Source organism: Aquila chrysaetos, chromosome 20 (assembly GCF_900496995.4).
Source record: "Aquila chrysaetos chrysaetos chromosome 20, bAquChr1.4, whole genome shotgun sequence".
Lineage (NCBI taxonomy): Eukaryota > Metazoa > Chordata > Aves > Accipitriformes > Accipitridae > Aquila > Aquila chrysaetos.
Window position 1 is genome coordinate 7541594 of NC_044023.1, and position 16471 is coordinate 7558064.

A 16471-nucleotide genomic window follows, 5' to 3' on the forward strand; every position below is an offset into this window, starting at 1 on the left:
GGTTCCAGTGTCAGCAAAGACAGGACGAGCTGAGTGCTTTCTTCCTGCAGTTACTGACCTGTCTTGAAGAAATACGATGGAAACATAATAAAGAAGTATTTAAAAATCCAAACTACAGGTGGGAGGAGTTTGTAAACAGATACTGAGAGTGACAACCTTCCTCACCACCATACAGGATTAGTAGAAATGAGGTTAAAACACTGCTTTTCTGCTGGACTCACGGTGTTAACACAATTTTACTGCTCAACCTGCTGTAACTCCAATATCGTGTGTAGAAGTATTTTAGCCAGCTAATGATGGGAGGGAAATGAATCCTAACTTTTCCTAGAGAGACAACCAACACCGCAAAGCAAAGGACAAGGATAAGACACAAACATCACCCGATGTGAAAACCTCAACTTGCTGTGATACCTATGCCAGACTTCACCTGGCAGCTGGTGTCCACACAAGATGCTGGGGAGTCAGGGCTGGTCACACACATGGCCACCAGAAGGATTTTTTGGAATGGGACAAGAGGGGAACATAATTCACTACCAGATTTAAGGAAACTTAGTCACATGGTAATGTGGGTAAGTGACTAGATGGATTGTCAAAACAGAAAAAGCTCTTAGCATGAGTCCTTTCTTTTCAAAAACACCTTGCTTAAGATTTACAACTTCACTTCACTGACTGGGAGTGAAATTTAAGCTTAAAATCCCTGAAAACATGACCCTGTCCAATGAGATGATAAATCAATGAGGTGAAGAAGCATCCATTCATTTATGTAATTATTTATCTCATGACCTAAGATAAAATGTAATTTAAGTTGGTCAAAACCATAGGGAGAGTTAAGCATCTAAGGGAATAGTTGTTTAAGTAATATTTTTTTTTTTTAAAGGTTTTGGATGAAATGACACTGCAATCAGAAATTTTCAAAACTCCTCACAGACCAAGGGCTCCCCAACCAGAAGGCCCCTTTTTTCCCTGCTTGTGCCCACTGGTGGTCTTGGTTTCACTGGACACTTGCAACGTGCAGGCTTGGAAGAAAGTCCTTGGCAGGGCTGCTGCACTGAAGTCTCTGAGCTTCCCTGGTGCTCCGCTTCAAGCCAGCTTCCCCAGGTAGATTGCCCAACAGCTGGAAACCTGGTGTTTCCAAGATCCACTCAGCTATTTTGCCCAGAAAAATGGGGGCAGGTCACCTACTCAGTAAGATCTTGCTGTTTTGGAGGCTGACCATGAGGAAACTTGGAGCTGCACTTTGGACTCTGCAGAAGTTCAGAGCCTGAAACACCTTCACCTCAGCGACCTTGGTTTCATGGGAAATATACCAACTCCAATGACACCATTTGCAGATACAGCCTGAGATCACACGAGGAAAAAACCCACAGTAAAAAGGAAGAGAGGACGCTTGGAAGAGTCTTGCAGCTGTGAGGCGTCGAGCACTTATTGTTGTGTAACAGGAAAATTCTCCAGTGCCATAAAGAGCACAAAGATGCTGTTTATATTCACTGCCTGGTTTCAGCAAGCTATTTTGTACTAAATTTCCCTGCTGATCCAGCTGCATTGTGATAGCAGGTGTCTGCTAACATCAATCACATGTTATTGCATTTTTCCCTTCCACCTTCAGGTGTAAGAGACACAATGCATCACTGTACAATAGGAGAGGAAGAAGACACTGCCTAATTTCCCATAGGATGCAATATTTATCCTGTAAGTGCGGATTAACTGAATAACTTGCTAGCTTTGTGTCAAGGCTTGTAAGAAGTGGTGACTAATCCTAGCTAGTGGGGATTAACAATGTTTGCTGTGGGAAATGTGCCAGACTTTTCAATTATATCATGTCTTACAAACAGACTGCAATAGTTCTACATGAATACAACTGTGTTATTGCCACAGCACAGTGATAACAGGGTACATCCTTTCTATTTTTTAATGCCACAGACTAGAGCAAGCCCCAGCAAGAACATCACGTGGACAGACAGCAGTACCAGAGCCTGTTCTTCTCTCAGAGTAGGGCAAAAGGAAGAGAAGGATTAGGTGTGCAGCCAGGAAGTCCTGAAGTTACACGTTAAGAAGCTACGGTTGAGTGTGCATCACCTGTGCTACACTCATAGGTCAACACACACACGCTCACACGCTTTCCACAAGGAGGGAGCACCAGAAGGCCATGCATGGCAGCCTTGAGAAGTAGTGTTGAAGACAGGCTCCAAGCAGCACACAAGGCCACTTTCACAGTTGTGGAAGATCACACAACTAGGGCCTTCGTCATCATTAAGGAAAAAAGCAGAGAGGTAAAAACTGCTAAGGAAGAGTGTGACCACTCCAGCTGGTGCAAAAACCGTAAGCAGCTCAATTTAGACTTAGTTACGAGAACACTGAACTGAAAGCAAATGCAGTACCATAGTTCATTAATTCACCACTTAGGTGCTAGGCTTCCTATGGGACCCAACATCTACCACAGCTGCAAAGTCAAACACTTGCATTTAAGTCCCCATTTTCAAGCCTGTGCCCTTTAGAGGAGCGTGGTCTTGGACTGAGCTGCTGACCCGTGAGACAGCTACAGATGGCCCTCTCCATATGAGGACTTCACTCTAAACCAGCTAGTTCAAGTTAAGAACAATCGATCTGAGCAGGACAGCTGGGGTTCTGGTCACCTCAGAGAGGAGGCACTGAAAGCAGAGGGGAAGACCAGGATGGTAACTGTGGTAGAGCAGCACTGCTAGGACTAAAACAGAACTGCAAGAGCTCTCTGATGTTGTTCCACTCACTTTTTATGGTCAGCCACAACACTTGGGCAAATATAACTAGTATGTACTAAGCAATCCAGGAGGTCCTTGCAAGAAACCTTTCCTACGTGTCCTTTTCCAAACAGGTGCACAGGGTAGCTAGAGTTGCAGAACACCACAGTTACAGATGGGTTTGGACGCCTAGCTTTTGAAGGTGTAGTACCCAGTACCTCAACCCAAACAGCTTCTGCATTCTTTGCCCCGCTTTTGACCTGTGTACAGTTAAATTCACTATGCTAGTAGCTAGAGGGCAACAAAACACTGACAGGACATGGCCTACAACAGGAATCTGGGTGCCAAAATACTATTTTTCTGGCCTCTGCTTCTCCCCATAGCCTCTTGCCCTGCAGCACAGACCATGGCACCTGCAGGCTCTGTCCCAGCTAAACGAGAGTTACTGCAGGGACACTGCAAGTGCTGCAGCAAACCAAGAGCTCCAGCTGGCAAGCGCAAGCATCCCGCCGCATTCTTACCCAGAAACCCTTCCCCATGCAACTGTGTTGTGCAGAGGTGCAGCTTACTTGGCTTTTCATTTCAGTGCCTCAGCATAATAGGGAGACACAAGACTCCGTAAAGTACAGGAAAGAGATCTGTGGTACGGTACTCAACACAGGTTAGAGTGATACGGCCCATCTTGACCACTCCAGCTCATTTCCACATACCCACAGACAGACCCAAGGGCTTGACCCAACACAAGTTTGGAGCTTCCATTTGGCTTCAAAGACCTCTGGATACAAAACAATCCAAAATAAATACAAAAATAAAAGAAACCACAGAGGCTCAACTTGTAAGTATTGCTCTCCCACTCGCTGACCTGACAGAGTCCAATACCCAGGAACCAAACCCCTTGTCTTCTGAGTATAACTCTTCTGCTAGTAAGCCTGCATTCAGATGCACCGATGGGAGCTTTATGCATTGTAAAAGACAACACCCCCTTTCTGTGCTTGTCCTGGAGCTCTCTTAACAAGCTACATATTAACTTTGATTTCTCCCACGTGTATCAGTAGTTATTACTACTTAATAGTGCTCCAAGGTGCTTGGAAGTAACAGTAGCACAGAGGTAATTAGAGGAAAAGGAACATCTACTTATGAGGAAGGTATACACAGCTGAACAGAGTATTTTTCAATGGCATGACTGCCCAGCGACAGCTGTTCCAGCACACCAGAGATGGGCTAGTCATTTTTCAGATTGGTGCCAGATTGGCCCCTATTGACTGCACCCACATCCACAAGGAGCTTGGCTAGAAAGACAGAAAAACCCATCACAAAATGGCCCCCAGTCAATTGACAAGGCCATTCTGTGGTACAGGATACTTGTAAATCCAGATTCTGCATCTAAATATAAAGAGGGGATTTGAAACTGGGTCTTGTGCCCCACCTAGCAGTGCTCTCACCAGCTAACTACAGGGAAGAGCACCACCACACATTGGTTTTCTGAATATTTCCATATGAAATACTTAATTTCTGAATTATTAGTTTAGCTGTTGTTATTTGTTAAACACAAACAAAAGCTGCAAGCAGCTTAAGACTGGTTGAAAATACACTTTGGGAAAAAAAACAAGCTTGAAGCAGTATGAATCCCAAAGGTGAGTCTAGGCTTCACACTTTTTTTCTGGCTACTGTTCATCACTGGGTCTCCACTGGCTGATGCAAATGTGGCCAGACACCACCATCCCCATTTTGCAGTTAAGAGAACAGGCAGACAGGGAAGGGAAGGGCAGGATGTCTCACAGGCAGCACTGCTGTTCCACTGAGCTACGCTCAACCAAAAGGTTGGCCTGATGAGGTGCTCATTGCTCGTGTATGGACATCTCACTATCAGCAGAGACAAGTTTCTCCTGTTTGTAAACAGTTATTTACATAACAAAGTTAAACATTTCCATTTATTTCTCATTCCCACATTCCTACAATCTTACAAGTCGTCCTTGTGATTTTCAGGTAGCTCTGAAATTTGCTGGGAGCTACAAGAAGCCTCTCTCTTTTCAATAGGCATGTCTCCAAGGTCACATAACCCAAAACCAGAAGTGAGGCATGACGTGGAGCAGGGCTCAAGCTGCTGCATACCCCAGGCCTACCAACTTGGGGACCCCATTTGGCTGCACCTAGTAGCAGGGTTGGGCAAGAAAACAGAAGCCTGAGGTGGGAATAAGGCAGGAGCAGTTGTAGGGGGGTGGACAGGGAGACCAAAGGTGGGTAGGCTTGGGCTAGGGAGGAAGGTGGTGGCAGTAAGGCCTACTCCAAAAACATTGGGCTTTGCTGCTTCAGATCCTTCAGTAAAACGTGGTACAGGAAACCTACTGTCAACTTCAAGTAAGCTTCGGTCATTTCCAGGCTGCTGCAGAGAGAGCTGCTGCCACAGCATTTGGAAGTCCTGTCTCCACCTGTCCACTCCCGCCTTCCTTGTACTGAGCATTATGTTTAATGAATCATGCACCAACCTCCCTCCTTGATTTATTTGCCAAAAAAAGATTTGTGTGGGGTGGCAATTAAAGAGGTAGAATGTGATATTCATCAGTTTGTGTGCCTCTGAACCTGACCACATCCTGGTGCAGCAACTCCTCACAGGTGTTTAGATGCTGTGGTAATGGGTGTTTGTACAAAAAATACAACACAACGATTTCAACAACACCCAGTGAAGGAGAACTTGCCTTTCTGTGCCGCAGAGATGGGCTCCACAGCTGTGCCCAGGAGGCCAATAGGAAAAGCCGTCACGTACTAACTTCCCTAAAACATGTTTTGATGAATAAGCTCATTAACTCTATTACCAGGCACTGTTTCCAACCTGCTGTGGGACAGAGGCCACCAAGGGCATAGACATTAAGCTGTACATCTGAGGGTCCCAAGCCCAGACACCTTCAAAATGGGCAAACATCAGGAGTTGGGCAGAAGTCCCACACCACTCCAGCTAGCTACACGTGGCTAGTGAAGGCCACACACACGGCTGAGTCAGTTGCCCGTTCCCTTTTTCTCTGCAACTTTGACTTCCTCACAAAGAATTATATTGGCACACACAAGGTGAGAAGAGGACATGGGAGCCACCAACATCACTCTCCCTAAAACTGTAGGAAGCCTTACAGCAAAGCTTTTCCTCTACTAGTGCCCACAGAGCATCTGGACCAGGACTCTTCCACTCCATGCCCAGACACTTCCCCAGCCTCACAGGGAGCTGAACGCCTGTAACAGAAAAGACAGTATCTACAGTGTGCCATAAGGAGGGAGCAGGAGAAACAAACAGTGCTGCCCACATGTAGCCTAGGCCAGGCCCCTGCAATAACAAGGGATTTGCCGAATAAAAATGGAGCTAAAGCAACTTCTGCCTGAGTCTTGTACCAGACTGGCTTTTTCTTCTGGCCCTCCATCAGTACGGCTCACAAACTCACCCCAGTCATATCTACCTCCAGAGATCCACTCTGACCTCCAGAAGAGGCGTGCCTGCCCTCACCTCCACTAGGTAATCCATCCTTCCTAACCATTTCCCACAGTATTTAGCATTCGATGACAGTTTGGGGATGTTCCTTAAAAACAGCCACATTCACTCACCATGAGAGTCTGCAAACCTTTTGCCCAGTTCTTGCATCCCAGAGCACTCCTAACACCACAGAAACAACTGCCATGATCACCATGCTCTTCACTGGACTTGCAAGCAACAACTGACTTGCACCGTCTCCTACAAAGGTCAGGCTTTTGTGGATCTGAATTACAAACTTTCCCTGGGACTCTGCTGGACTTGACAAAGGACAGTTATTACACCACCAAAAGCAAGAGACAGGAGAAGAAAGAGGAGGTTCCTCAGAGAAAGAGAAAGAAAGAACATGGCCTGGGCAGTTCCATTCCCCACAGTTTTTTGATCAGCCTTCAGAGATTTCAATCAAATGCAGGATTGTGATGAAAATGTTACAGTGGATAATATTTTACAGATATAAATTGTACACACCAAGTACCCAGTATGTATACTATATAAAAATATTTTAAATAATTTTGTACTAAAACCCATACTCTCTTGGAAGCAAGTAAAAAAGAATATACTCATATTCTTTGTTTAGCTCACTTCCTTATGTACGGTTTGTATTTTCTTCTAACACAGTGGTAGGAGAGTTGTGAAATACAAATAGCTTCTCTTTTTACTCTTCATCATTATGTACAATATTGACTGCTCCCACTCACTAAGATTAGCTATATTTTGTAAACAGCAAATGCACTTTAGCAGCACAGATTTTTTTCAAGACTTTCTCAATTCTGCTGACGTAAAACTTTGCATTGATCTATTAAAATCACTCTTTTGCCTAAGTACCTTCTAAAAGGCCATATTCCTTTTCATGACAATGACCACGGTCTTTAACCTGTACTTTTCACCACTGTTACAAAACTACAAAACCCAGGCCTACTACACCACGTTTTTGACCAAGTTACAATTTTGTTTGAGAATATTTGACTTGTGATGACCCAAATATTCTGGAAAACATTCCCTAAACCTTGGCTCTTTTCTTATTTTCCAGGTTTGACGCTCTAACCATTCTGCTACTTCTTGTCCAGAGATATAAGAGCTGTATAATTTGTGAACCTTCCTAACGGGTTGGTTTCACGCTTGCCTTTCTAGTATTTAGATGAACATTTTAGCAATACCAGATATTGTTTAAAAGTCTAGTCCTGGTACAGTATAAACATTATCTAAAAGTATTTTTCTAAAAACCCTGTATGAAATGCCTGTGTCTTTCAGGTCCTTAATATACAGTTGATTTCTCTAAGTGGTGATTTTGGGTATGTCTTAGTACAGAACCTCATTGCTTATTCTATTCAGCCACAATCATCATCATCACTGGAGCGTTCAGCTTCTCAGGCAAGAATTGAATGCTTTTTTTGGCACTAGAATGGTTAACAGCTGACATGATATTTTTTAAGTTAGCTATGTCAATTATTATGTCAATATTTCAACTTTTCCACTGGCTTGGGAGTTTAGTGTTGCTTTTCCACTCTAATGTTCTAATTCCTCTTGAGCAACACCCACCCCCCATTTGTTCAGCTGTTTAATAAACCATTGCCACTTGTACTGTGCGTGTAATCTATGCCAGAAACATTAGCTGTAGATTTTATAGCTGTTACTTAGCTGGTATAAATATCATCACTCAGTCTTAATTACCAAATTTCTGCAATATACCTTTAGTGTCAATGATTACACTATTTAAAATATGAACCGGTCAGTGTTGTTAGAGCATTTTCTCATTTGATGAGAGATTTAATAGATTTTCTTGGATTACAGATGCTTTGGAGAACTTAGTCTTTGAAATGTAGACTCTCCAACTGAATTGTTTCTTAATTACAACAAAGAACGTGTTGTTTCTCTCAAATAAGACTACTAAGAATGTAGTTGCTCTCTTCAGCATTGCTTTGATAAGCAGATGGTCTGTGGTCACTCCTTCAATGTGGAGCATATAAGGGTTGGAAATGGAGCTGGTTCAGTGTGAGCACTGCTGCCTTGTCAATCTCTGGCAGAAATGAGTTAGAGGAAACAGGTTGGCCCTGGCTCCTGTCTTGTGCTAGGAAGTGGCACCTTTAGAGCAGGAGATGTCAGGAAAAGGAGTCTTTGTATTAGAGATAATGCTTCTTCATTGCATTAACACAGTGAAAATGTGTAAAATGATGCTGATCCTGTCACATCTTTGCCTAATAGTTTTCCTCCCTTCTTTCATTCTGAATCAGTTTTGGGCCTCTCACTACAAGACAGACATTGAGGTGCTGGATCACGTCCAAAGAAGAGCAACAAAGCTGGTGAAGGGTCTGGAGAACAAGTCCTATAAGGAGTGGCTGAGGGAGCTGGGGTTGTTTAGTCGGGAAAAGAAGGCTGAGGGGACACCTTATTGCTCTCTACAACTACCCCAAAAGAGGTTGTAGCAAGGCAGGTGTCAATGTCTTTTCCCAAGTAACAAGTGATAGGACAAGAGGACATGGCCTCAAGTTGCACCAGGGGACGTTTAGATTGGATATTAGGAAAAATTTCTTCACTGAGAGGGTTGTCAAGCATTGGAACAGGCTGCCCAGGGGTGTGGTTGAGTCACCCTCCCTGGAGCTATTTAAAAGACATGTAGACGTAGTGCTTGGGGACAGGATTTAGCGGTGGACTTGGCTGCGTTAGGTTAACGGTTGCACTTGATCATCTTAAGAGTCTTTTCCAACCTAAATGATTCTATGCTTTTTCAGAAAAGTTTTTCTTCCTGCTGTTTTCTTCAGTCTTTTAATACCACTTGAAAAAGCTGAGGATTGGGTAAATGGTCCTCCTCCTTTTGTCCAACACTTCCCCTGTGCTTTGGACTACCTTCTCCTATACATAGTGGAGGCTTCTTCCTACATAACTTGCAGCTACTCTTTGTGTTTACATCACTGCACAGATTAGGTACCTAAAATATCTTGGATCATGTTTCCTTACAGACACCATCTCACTGACAAGACAACAAAGAGTATAAGGACATTTCTGCATGTGTCACAGGTGCCCAGCTGGAAAAAGTCCTCAACAGGGCACTGGGATGCCCAAGGCTGCAGCTGTCCCCGCTCCTCCCTGTGGACCCACTCCTGGATGCAACCGCACACAGCACGGTCCTCTCCCTGCCTACAGCCCTTCGACACAGCTTTATTGACTTCTGGGCTCTGGAGTCCCACCACCGGTGGCTCTGGGAGTGAAAAGCAACAAGTGCTCTTCAGCAACTTCTCCTCTGGCTGCTCCCTTCTGCCAGGGAAGCACTGTCAAGCATCACCAAGACGTCGCACTGTGATGTCACCACTATGCAGTACAGGCGTCCCAGCAACGTGTCAGGATGTCCCATTGGCACTCACAGTCAGCCAGCGCCAGGTGGCCTTTGCTTGCTGACTGGCAGGAGAAGGCCTGGCTGTCCAGGGCGATGGCCAGCGAGGGAAACTTTGGTCCCGCTGGGACAAAAGAGATGAAAAGGGAGCTGTCTGCCGCAGAAACACCATCCCTCTCTGCTACAGACGAGCTGGGCCAGCTGCCAGACATGACTTCTCCTGGCCCTCCAGGACACGGGGAAAGAGAACCCCGTGACGCTGCCGGGCGAGCGATAAAGGAGGAGCGGGATGTCCAACCTGGCAGCGATGGACACGAGGCCAAACAAGTCCCTCCTGTTTCCCCCAAGGGAGCAGGCAAAGCCAATCAATTCTCATCCCTCTCCTTTCCGGAGAAGCTTTGGAAAATGGTGGAAAGTGACGAGTTTCGGTCCATTTGGTGGAGTGAGGGTGGAAAATATGTGGCCATCAATGAAGAACTCTTCAAAGAGGAGGTGCTGGGCAGGGAAAGACCTCTGCGGGTTTTTGCCACGCAGAAGATGAAGAGCTTCCTTCGACAGCTGAACTTCTATGGATTCACCAAAGCGCGACAGGGATTTCCAAAGATCTGCTTCCCTGCCTGAGTTCCTGGCAGAAGAAGACGCAGCTTCTGCTCACAGCCAGGTACAGCAGATGCTCTGCACATCAATTAACACTCACAATAGTCTTGGGGAAGAGAAGGACCTTCACATCAAATAAGGCCTCGTAATAGAGGTGATGGGGTTGGTAGCGAGCAGTCTGTTTTTCATTTCCTTCTCGGGTCGTTTTCAGGAAGGTTGGAGTTAGTCTTTCTGGCTCGTAGAAGTGCAGATAAAATACAGTTGGGCTATATCCACTGAGTTTGAACCCGTTAAATGGAAGGACAGACTCAGCGTAACCTGATTTCTTTTAACGTCTTTGCTACGTGTCTTGCTGTACCAAATCCAAAACCTTCCTGTGGCACCTGCTGAAAGCCAAGAAGATTCATCTAAGGGCCATAGTATTACCTGCCGGCTCATATCCACACTGCAGTTGCTGAAAACTAGTGGTATTTGGCTTTCGATACTAGTTCTTACGCTTTTGAAAATCCTACGCTGCTCTGCTCTTTTTTGGTGACAAAAACCCAGGGGTGGCGATGACTGAAGAGAACCATCACGTAACACTTTAGCCTAAGCTTTAGTTTTCAAACAGCCCTCCGAGGCCTTTTCAGTACCCAGGCTTGTCTTCTGAAACTCAAAGTCTTAGTCCTTGTAGGTGGCGCGTTTCCAGTCTTGGGAAGGTGGCAACTAACTCTTCTCCTTTGCTTTTTTTTAGATACTCTACTACTACAACCCCGCCTTTAACAGAGAGCATCCCCACCTGCCGGAAAAGTGCAAGAGGGGAGTTGGCCTCAAACGGAGAGCCCCGCGTGCACCAGAGGTGGATGAAGGGCACCCCTCCAGAAGCCCAGATGGCCAGCCTGCAAGGGACACGCAGGCGTCTCCACCCGTGACGATCGCACCCACCAAGCGACGGGCTGAAGCACCTCCCGGCCTCGGCAGCGCCCATCCATCTCCACTGGCAGCTGGTCCCAGGCTTCCAGAGCCTGCCAGAGCAGCAGGCATCGAGAGGTTCACCCCTCTGGCCGCCTTCTTTCTAACACCACCAGGCAGCCAAACCCCACATGGCCTGCGCCGTGCTGCTCCGTGGTTTGCCATGCCCATGCTGGCAGCAGCCTCAGCTCTGCCGAAGCCAAGGCCACCCCACGGCCAAAGCCCCAGAGTCCGCCACTGCCCCACCTGCACCTGCAGCCCCAGCCCTGCAGACGCAGGCAACGCCGGTGGACCCCAGCACGGCACGTACTAGAGAGAAGGCAGAGAGTCAATAGCCAGTTGATAGTGTCTAATAACTTTGTTAACAAGTAGAGCTTAATAGATTTAGTAAGAAACAGAGGTTAGAAGAGTTAATAATAAACTGTTGAAGAATAAACCTTTACCAGTTGTCCTGTCCTGTTTGTACAGCGGAAGCCCAGACTGAGTTTATAGAATCACCAGACTTTCACCCATCAAAGTAGAAGCGACAGGTCCACAAGCACTTCAATCATTTTGCCTAATAATCAAGTTTAGATTTTTAGATTTTTTAGCTTGTATACTTCTATTATAGCCCTGACTTTAAGAGGGATCATCTCCAGCTGCTGGAAAGGTGCAAGCCAAGAGTGGCATGCAAAATAAGAGCAGCAGCTGCATCGTGCCTGGATGCAGAGCTGGATGAAAAGCACCCCAGAAGCCACCAAGGTCTTCCGCCTGCGCGGGGAACTGCTGCCGGGGTAGAGGAGGCAGCGTTCACACCAGCTCCGCCGCAGGACACGCAGGTGCCTGCTCACGGAAAGTACGTACTTGCCGAGATAAAACAACTAATCACTAAAGCACGTCCCCGCATCCACAGACCCCCTACGCCTCCAGACACAGCTGCCCCCCCGCTTCCCGACCCTGCTGGAGCTGCAGGCAGGGAGAGCTTCTGGGCTGCCCCATCCCTGGCACCACCACCCAGCAGCCAGGCCCCGGCTGGCCTCCGGCACCGCACCAGGCTGCACCTCCCGCACCACAGCTGCCAGCGTTGGCACCGGGGCTGGGCTTTCCCACCTTCCCCCCCGTGCAGCCCGGCCCAGCGGCTGGGCTGCTCCCCTGGGCTGGCCTCTCTCCCTCCTGCAACCCCAGGCTGGCAATGCCCGTGCCGGCAGCAGCCCTTGCCGCGGCCACGCCAACGTCACCCCACGGCCACGGCCCAACAGCCCCACGTTGTCCCACCTGCACCTGCGCCACCAACGCTGCGGCTGCAGGTGATGGGGCTGGACCCAGCGTGGCACATGGTAGAGACAGTGTAGACAGTCCCTACAGAGTGAATAGAGCCTAAGAGCACTGGAAATAAACAGGGCCTAACAGAGTTAGTAAGAAATAGAGCCTAACAAAGTTAGCAATGTAGACAGTTCTTTAGTCGGGAAAAGAAGGCTGAGGGGACACCTTATTGCTCTCTACAACTACCCCAAAAGAGGTTGTAGCAAGGCAGGTGTCAATGTCTTTTCCCAAGTAACAAGTGATAGGACAAGAGGACATGGCCTCAAGTTGCACCAGGGGACGTTTAGATTGGATATTAGGAAAAATTTCTTCACTGAGAGGGTTGTCAAGCATTGGAACAGGCTGCCCAGGGGTGTGGTTGAGTCACCCTCCCTGGAGCTATTTAAAAGACATGTAGACGTAGTGCTTGGGGACAGGATTTAGCGGTGGACTTGGCTGCGTTAGGTTAATGGTTGCACTTGATCATCTTAAGAGTCTTTTCCAACCTAAATGATTCTATGCTTTTTCAGAAAAAGTTTTTCTTCCTGCTGTTTTCTTCAGTCTTTTAATACCACTTGAAAAAGCTGAGGATTGGGTAAATGGTCCTCCTCCTTTTGTCCAACACTTCCCCTGTGCTTTGGACTACCTTCTCCTATACATAGTGGAGGCTTCTTCCTACATAACTTGCAGCTACTCTTTGTGTTTACATCACTGCACAGATTAGGTACCTAAAATATCTTGGATCATGTTTCCTTACAGACACCATCTCACTGACAAGACAACAAAGAGTATAAGGACATTTCTGCATGTGTCACAGGTGCCCAGCTGGAAAAAGTCCTCAACAGGGCACTGGGATGCCCAAGGCTGCAGCTGTCCCTGCTCCTCCCTGTGGACCCACTCCTGGATGCAACCGCACACAGCACGGTCCTCTCCCTGCCTACAGCCCTTCGACACAGCTTTATTGACTTCTGGGCTCTGGAGTCCCACCACCGGTGGCTCTGGGAGTGAAAAGCAACAAGTGCTCTTCAGCAACTTCTCCTCTGGCTGCTCCCTTCTGCCAGGGAAGCACTGTCAAGCATCACCAAGACGTCGCACTGTGATGTCACCACTATGCAGTACAGGCGTCCCAGCAACGTGTCAGGATGTCCCATTGGCACTCACAGTCAGCCAGCGCCAGGTGGCCTTTGCTTGCTGACTGGCAGGAGAAGGCCTGGCTGTCCAGGGCGATGGCCAGCGAGGGAAACTTTGGTCCCGCTGGGACAAAAGAGATGAAAAGGGAGCTGTCTGCCGCAGAAACACCATCCCTCTCTGCTACAGACGAGCTGGGCCAGCTGCCAGACATGACTTCTCCTGGCCCTCCAGGACACGGGGAAAGAGAACCCCGTGACGCTGCCGGGCGAGCGATAAAGGAGGAGCGGGATGTCCAACCTGGCAGCGATGGACACGAGGCCAAACAAGTCCCTCCTGTTTCCCCCAAGGGAGCAGGCAAAGCCAATCAATTCTCATCCCTCTCCTTTCCGGAGAAGCTTTGGAAAATGGTGGAAAGTGACGAGTTTCGGTCCATTTGGTGGAGTGAGGGTGGAAAATATGTGGCCATCAATGAAGAACTCTTCAAAGAGGAGGTGCTGGGCAGGGAAAGACCTCTGCGGGTTTTTGCCACGCAGAAGATGAAGAGCTTCCTTCGACAGCTGAACTTCTATGGATTCACCAAAGCGCGACGGGATTTCCAAAGATCTGCTTCCCTGCCTGAGTTCCTGGCAGAAGAAGACGCAGCTTCTGCTCACAGCCAGGTACAGCAGATGCTCTGCACATCAATTAACACTCACAATAGTCTTGGGGAAGAGAAGGACCTTCACATCAAATAAGGCCTCGTAATAGAGGTGATGGGGTTGGTAGCGAGCAGTCTGTTTTTCATTTCCTTCTCGGGTCGTTTTCAGGAAGGTTGGAGTTAGTCTTTCTGGCTCGTAGAAGTGCAGATAAAATACAGTTGGGCTATATCCACTGAGTTTGAACCCGTTAAATGGAAGGACAGACTCAGCGTAACCTGATTTCTTTTAACGTCTTTGCTACGTGTCTTGCTGTACCAAATCCAAAACCTTCCTGTGGCACCTGCTGAAAGCCAAGAAGATTCATCTAAGGGCCATAGTATTACCTGCCGGCTCATATCCACACTGCAGTTGCTGAAAACTAGTGGTATTTGGCTTTCGATACTAGTTCTTACGCTTTTGAAAATCCTACGCTGCTCTGCTCTTTTTTGGTGACAAAAACCCAGGGGTGGCGATGACTGAAGAGAACCATCACGTAACACTTTAGCCTAAGCTTTAGTTTTCAAACAGCCCTCCGAGGCCTTTTCAGTACCCAGGCTTGTCTTCTGAAACTCAAAGTCTTAGTCCTTGTAGGTGGCGCGTTTCCAGTCTTGGGAAGGTGGCAACTAACTCTTCTCCTTTGCTTTTTTTTAGATACTCTACTACTACAACCCCGCCTTTAACAGAGAGCATCCCCACCTGCCGGAAAAGTGCAAGAGGGGAGTTGGCCTCAAACGGAGAGCCCCGCGTGCACCAGAGGTGGATGAAGGGCACCCCTCCAGAAGCCCAGATGGCCAGCCTGCAAGGGACACGCAGGCGTCTCCACCCGTGACGATCGCACCCACCAAGCGACGGGCTGAAGCACCTCCCGGCCTCGGCAGCGCCCATCCATCTCCACTGGCAGCTGGTCCCAGGCTTCCAGAGCCTGCCAGAGCAGCAGGCATCGAGAGGTTCACCCCTCTGGCCGCCTTCTTTCTAACACCACCAGGCAGCCAAACCCCACATGGCCTGCGCCGTGCTGCTCCGTGGTTTGCCATGCCCATGCTGGCAGCAGCCTCAGCTCTGCCGAAGCCAAGGCCACCCCACGGCCAAAGCCCCAGAGTCCGCCACTGCCCCACCTGCACCTGCAGCCCCAGCCCTGCAGACGCAGGCAACGCCGGTGGACCCCAGCACGGCACGTACTAGAGAGAAGGCAGAGAGTCAATAGCCAGTTGATAGTGTCTAATAACTTTGTTAACAAGTAGAGCTTAATAGATTTAGTAAGAAACAGAGGTTAGAAGAGTTAATAATAAACTGTTGAAGAATAAACCTTTACCAGTTGTCCTGTCCTGTTTGTACAGCGGAAGCCCAGACTGAGTTTATAGAATCACCAGACTTTCACCCATCAAAGTAGAAGCGACAGGTCCACAAGCACTTCAATCATTTTGCCTAATAATCAAGTTTAGATTTTTAGATTTTTTAGCTTGTATACTTCTATTATAGCCCTGACTTTAAGAGGGATCATCTCCAGCTGCTGGAAAGGTGCAAGCCAAGAGTGGCATGCAAAATAAGAGCAGCAGCTGCATCGTGCCTGGATGCAGAGCTGGATGAAAAGCACCCCAGAAGCCACCAAGGTCTTCCGCCTGCGCGGGGAACTGCTGCCGGGGTAGAGGAGGCAGCGTTCACACCAGCTCCGCCGCAGGACACGCAGGTGCCTGCTCACGGAAAGTACGTACTTGCCGAGATAAAACAACTAATCACTAAAGCACGTCCCCGCATCCACAGACCCCCTACGCCTCCAGACACAGCTGCCCCCCCGCTTCCCGACCCTGCTGGAGCTGCAGGCAGGGAGAGCTTCTGGGCTGCCCCATCCCTGGCACCACCACCCAGCAGCCAGGCCCCGGCTGGCCTCCGGCACCGCACCAGGCTGCACCTCCCGCACCACAGCTGCCAGCGTTGGCACCGGGGCTGGGCTTTCCCACCTTCCCCCCCGTGCAGCCCGGCCCAGCGGCTGGGCTGCTCCCCTGGGCTGGCCTCTCTCCCTCCTGCAACCCCAGGCTGGCAATGCCCGTGCCGGCAGCAGCCCTTGCCGCGGCCACGCCAACGTCACCCCACGGCCACGGCCCAACAGCCCCACGTTGTCCCACCTGCACCTGCGCCACCAACGCTGCGGCTGCAGGTGATGGGGCTGGACCCAGCGTGGCACATGGTAGAGACAGTGTAGACAGTCCCTACAGAGTGAATAGAGCCTAAGAGCACTGGAAATAAACAGGGCCTAACAGAGTTAGTAAGAAATAGA

At 48.4% G+C, this 16471-nt stretch overlaps 2 protein-coding genes and 1 long non-coding RNA gene across 3 annotated transcripts in view; 2 read left to right on the forward strand and 1 right to left on the reverse strand.

Annotated features, from left to right (window-relative positions):
• LOC121232472 overlaps nt 1-16471 on the reverse strand; it is a 95442-nt gene that overhangs the window by 16673 nt on the left and 62298 nt on the right. The gene's annotated exons all lie outside the window — the stretch shown is intronic.
• On the forward strand, nt 9133-11543 carry LOC115333417 (heat shock transcription factor, Y-linked-like). Its single transcript, XM_029996324.2, is given in 3 exon segments — nt 9133-10150; nt 10152-10220; nt 10890-11543. Coding segments are annotated over 3 exon segments (1179 nt in total). The 5' UTR covers nt 9133-9571; the 3' UTR covers nt 11421-11543.
• On the forward strand, nt 13268-15501 carry LOC115333418 (heat shock transcription factor, Y-linked-like). Its single transcript, XM_029996325.2, has 2 exons — nt 13268-14178; nt 14848-15501. The coding sequence occupies exons 1-2, from the start codon at nt 13531-13533 to the stop codon at nt 15376-15378; spliced, it is 1179 nt and encodes a 392-aa protein (XP_029852185.1). The 5' UTR covers nt 13268-13530; the 3' UTR covers nt 15379-15501.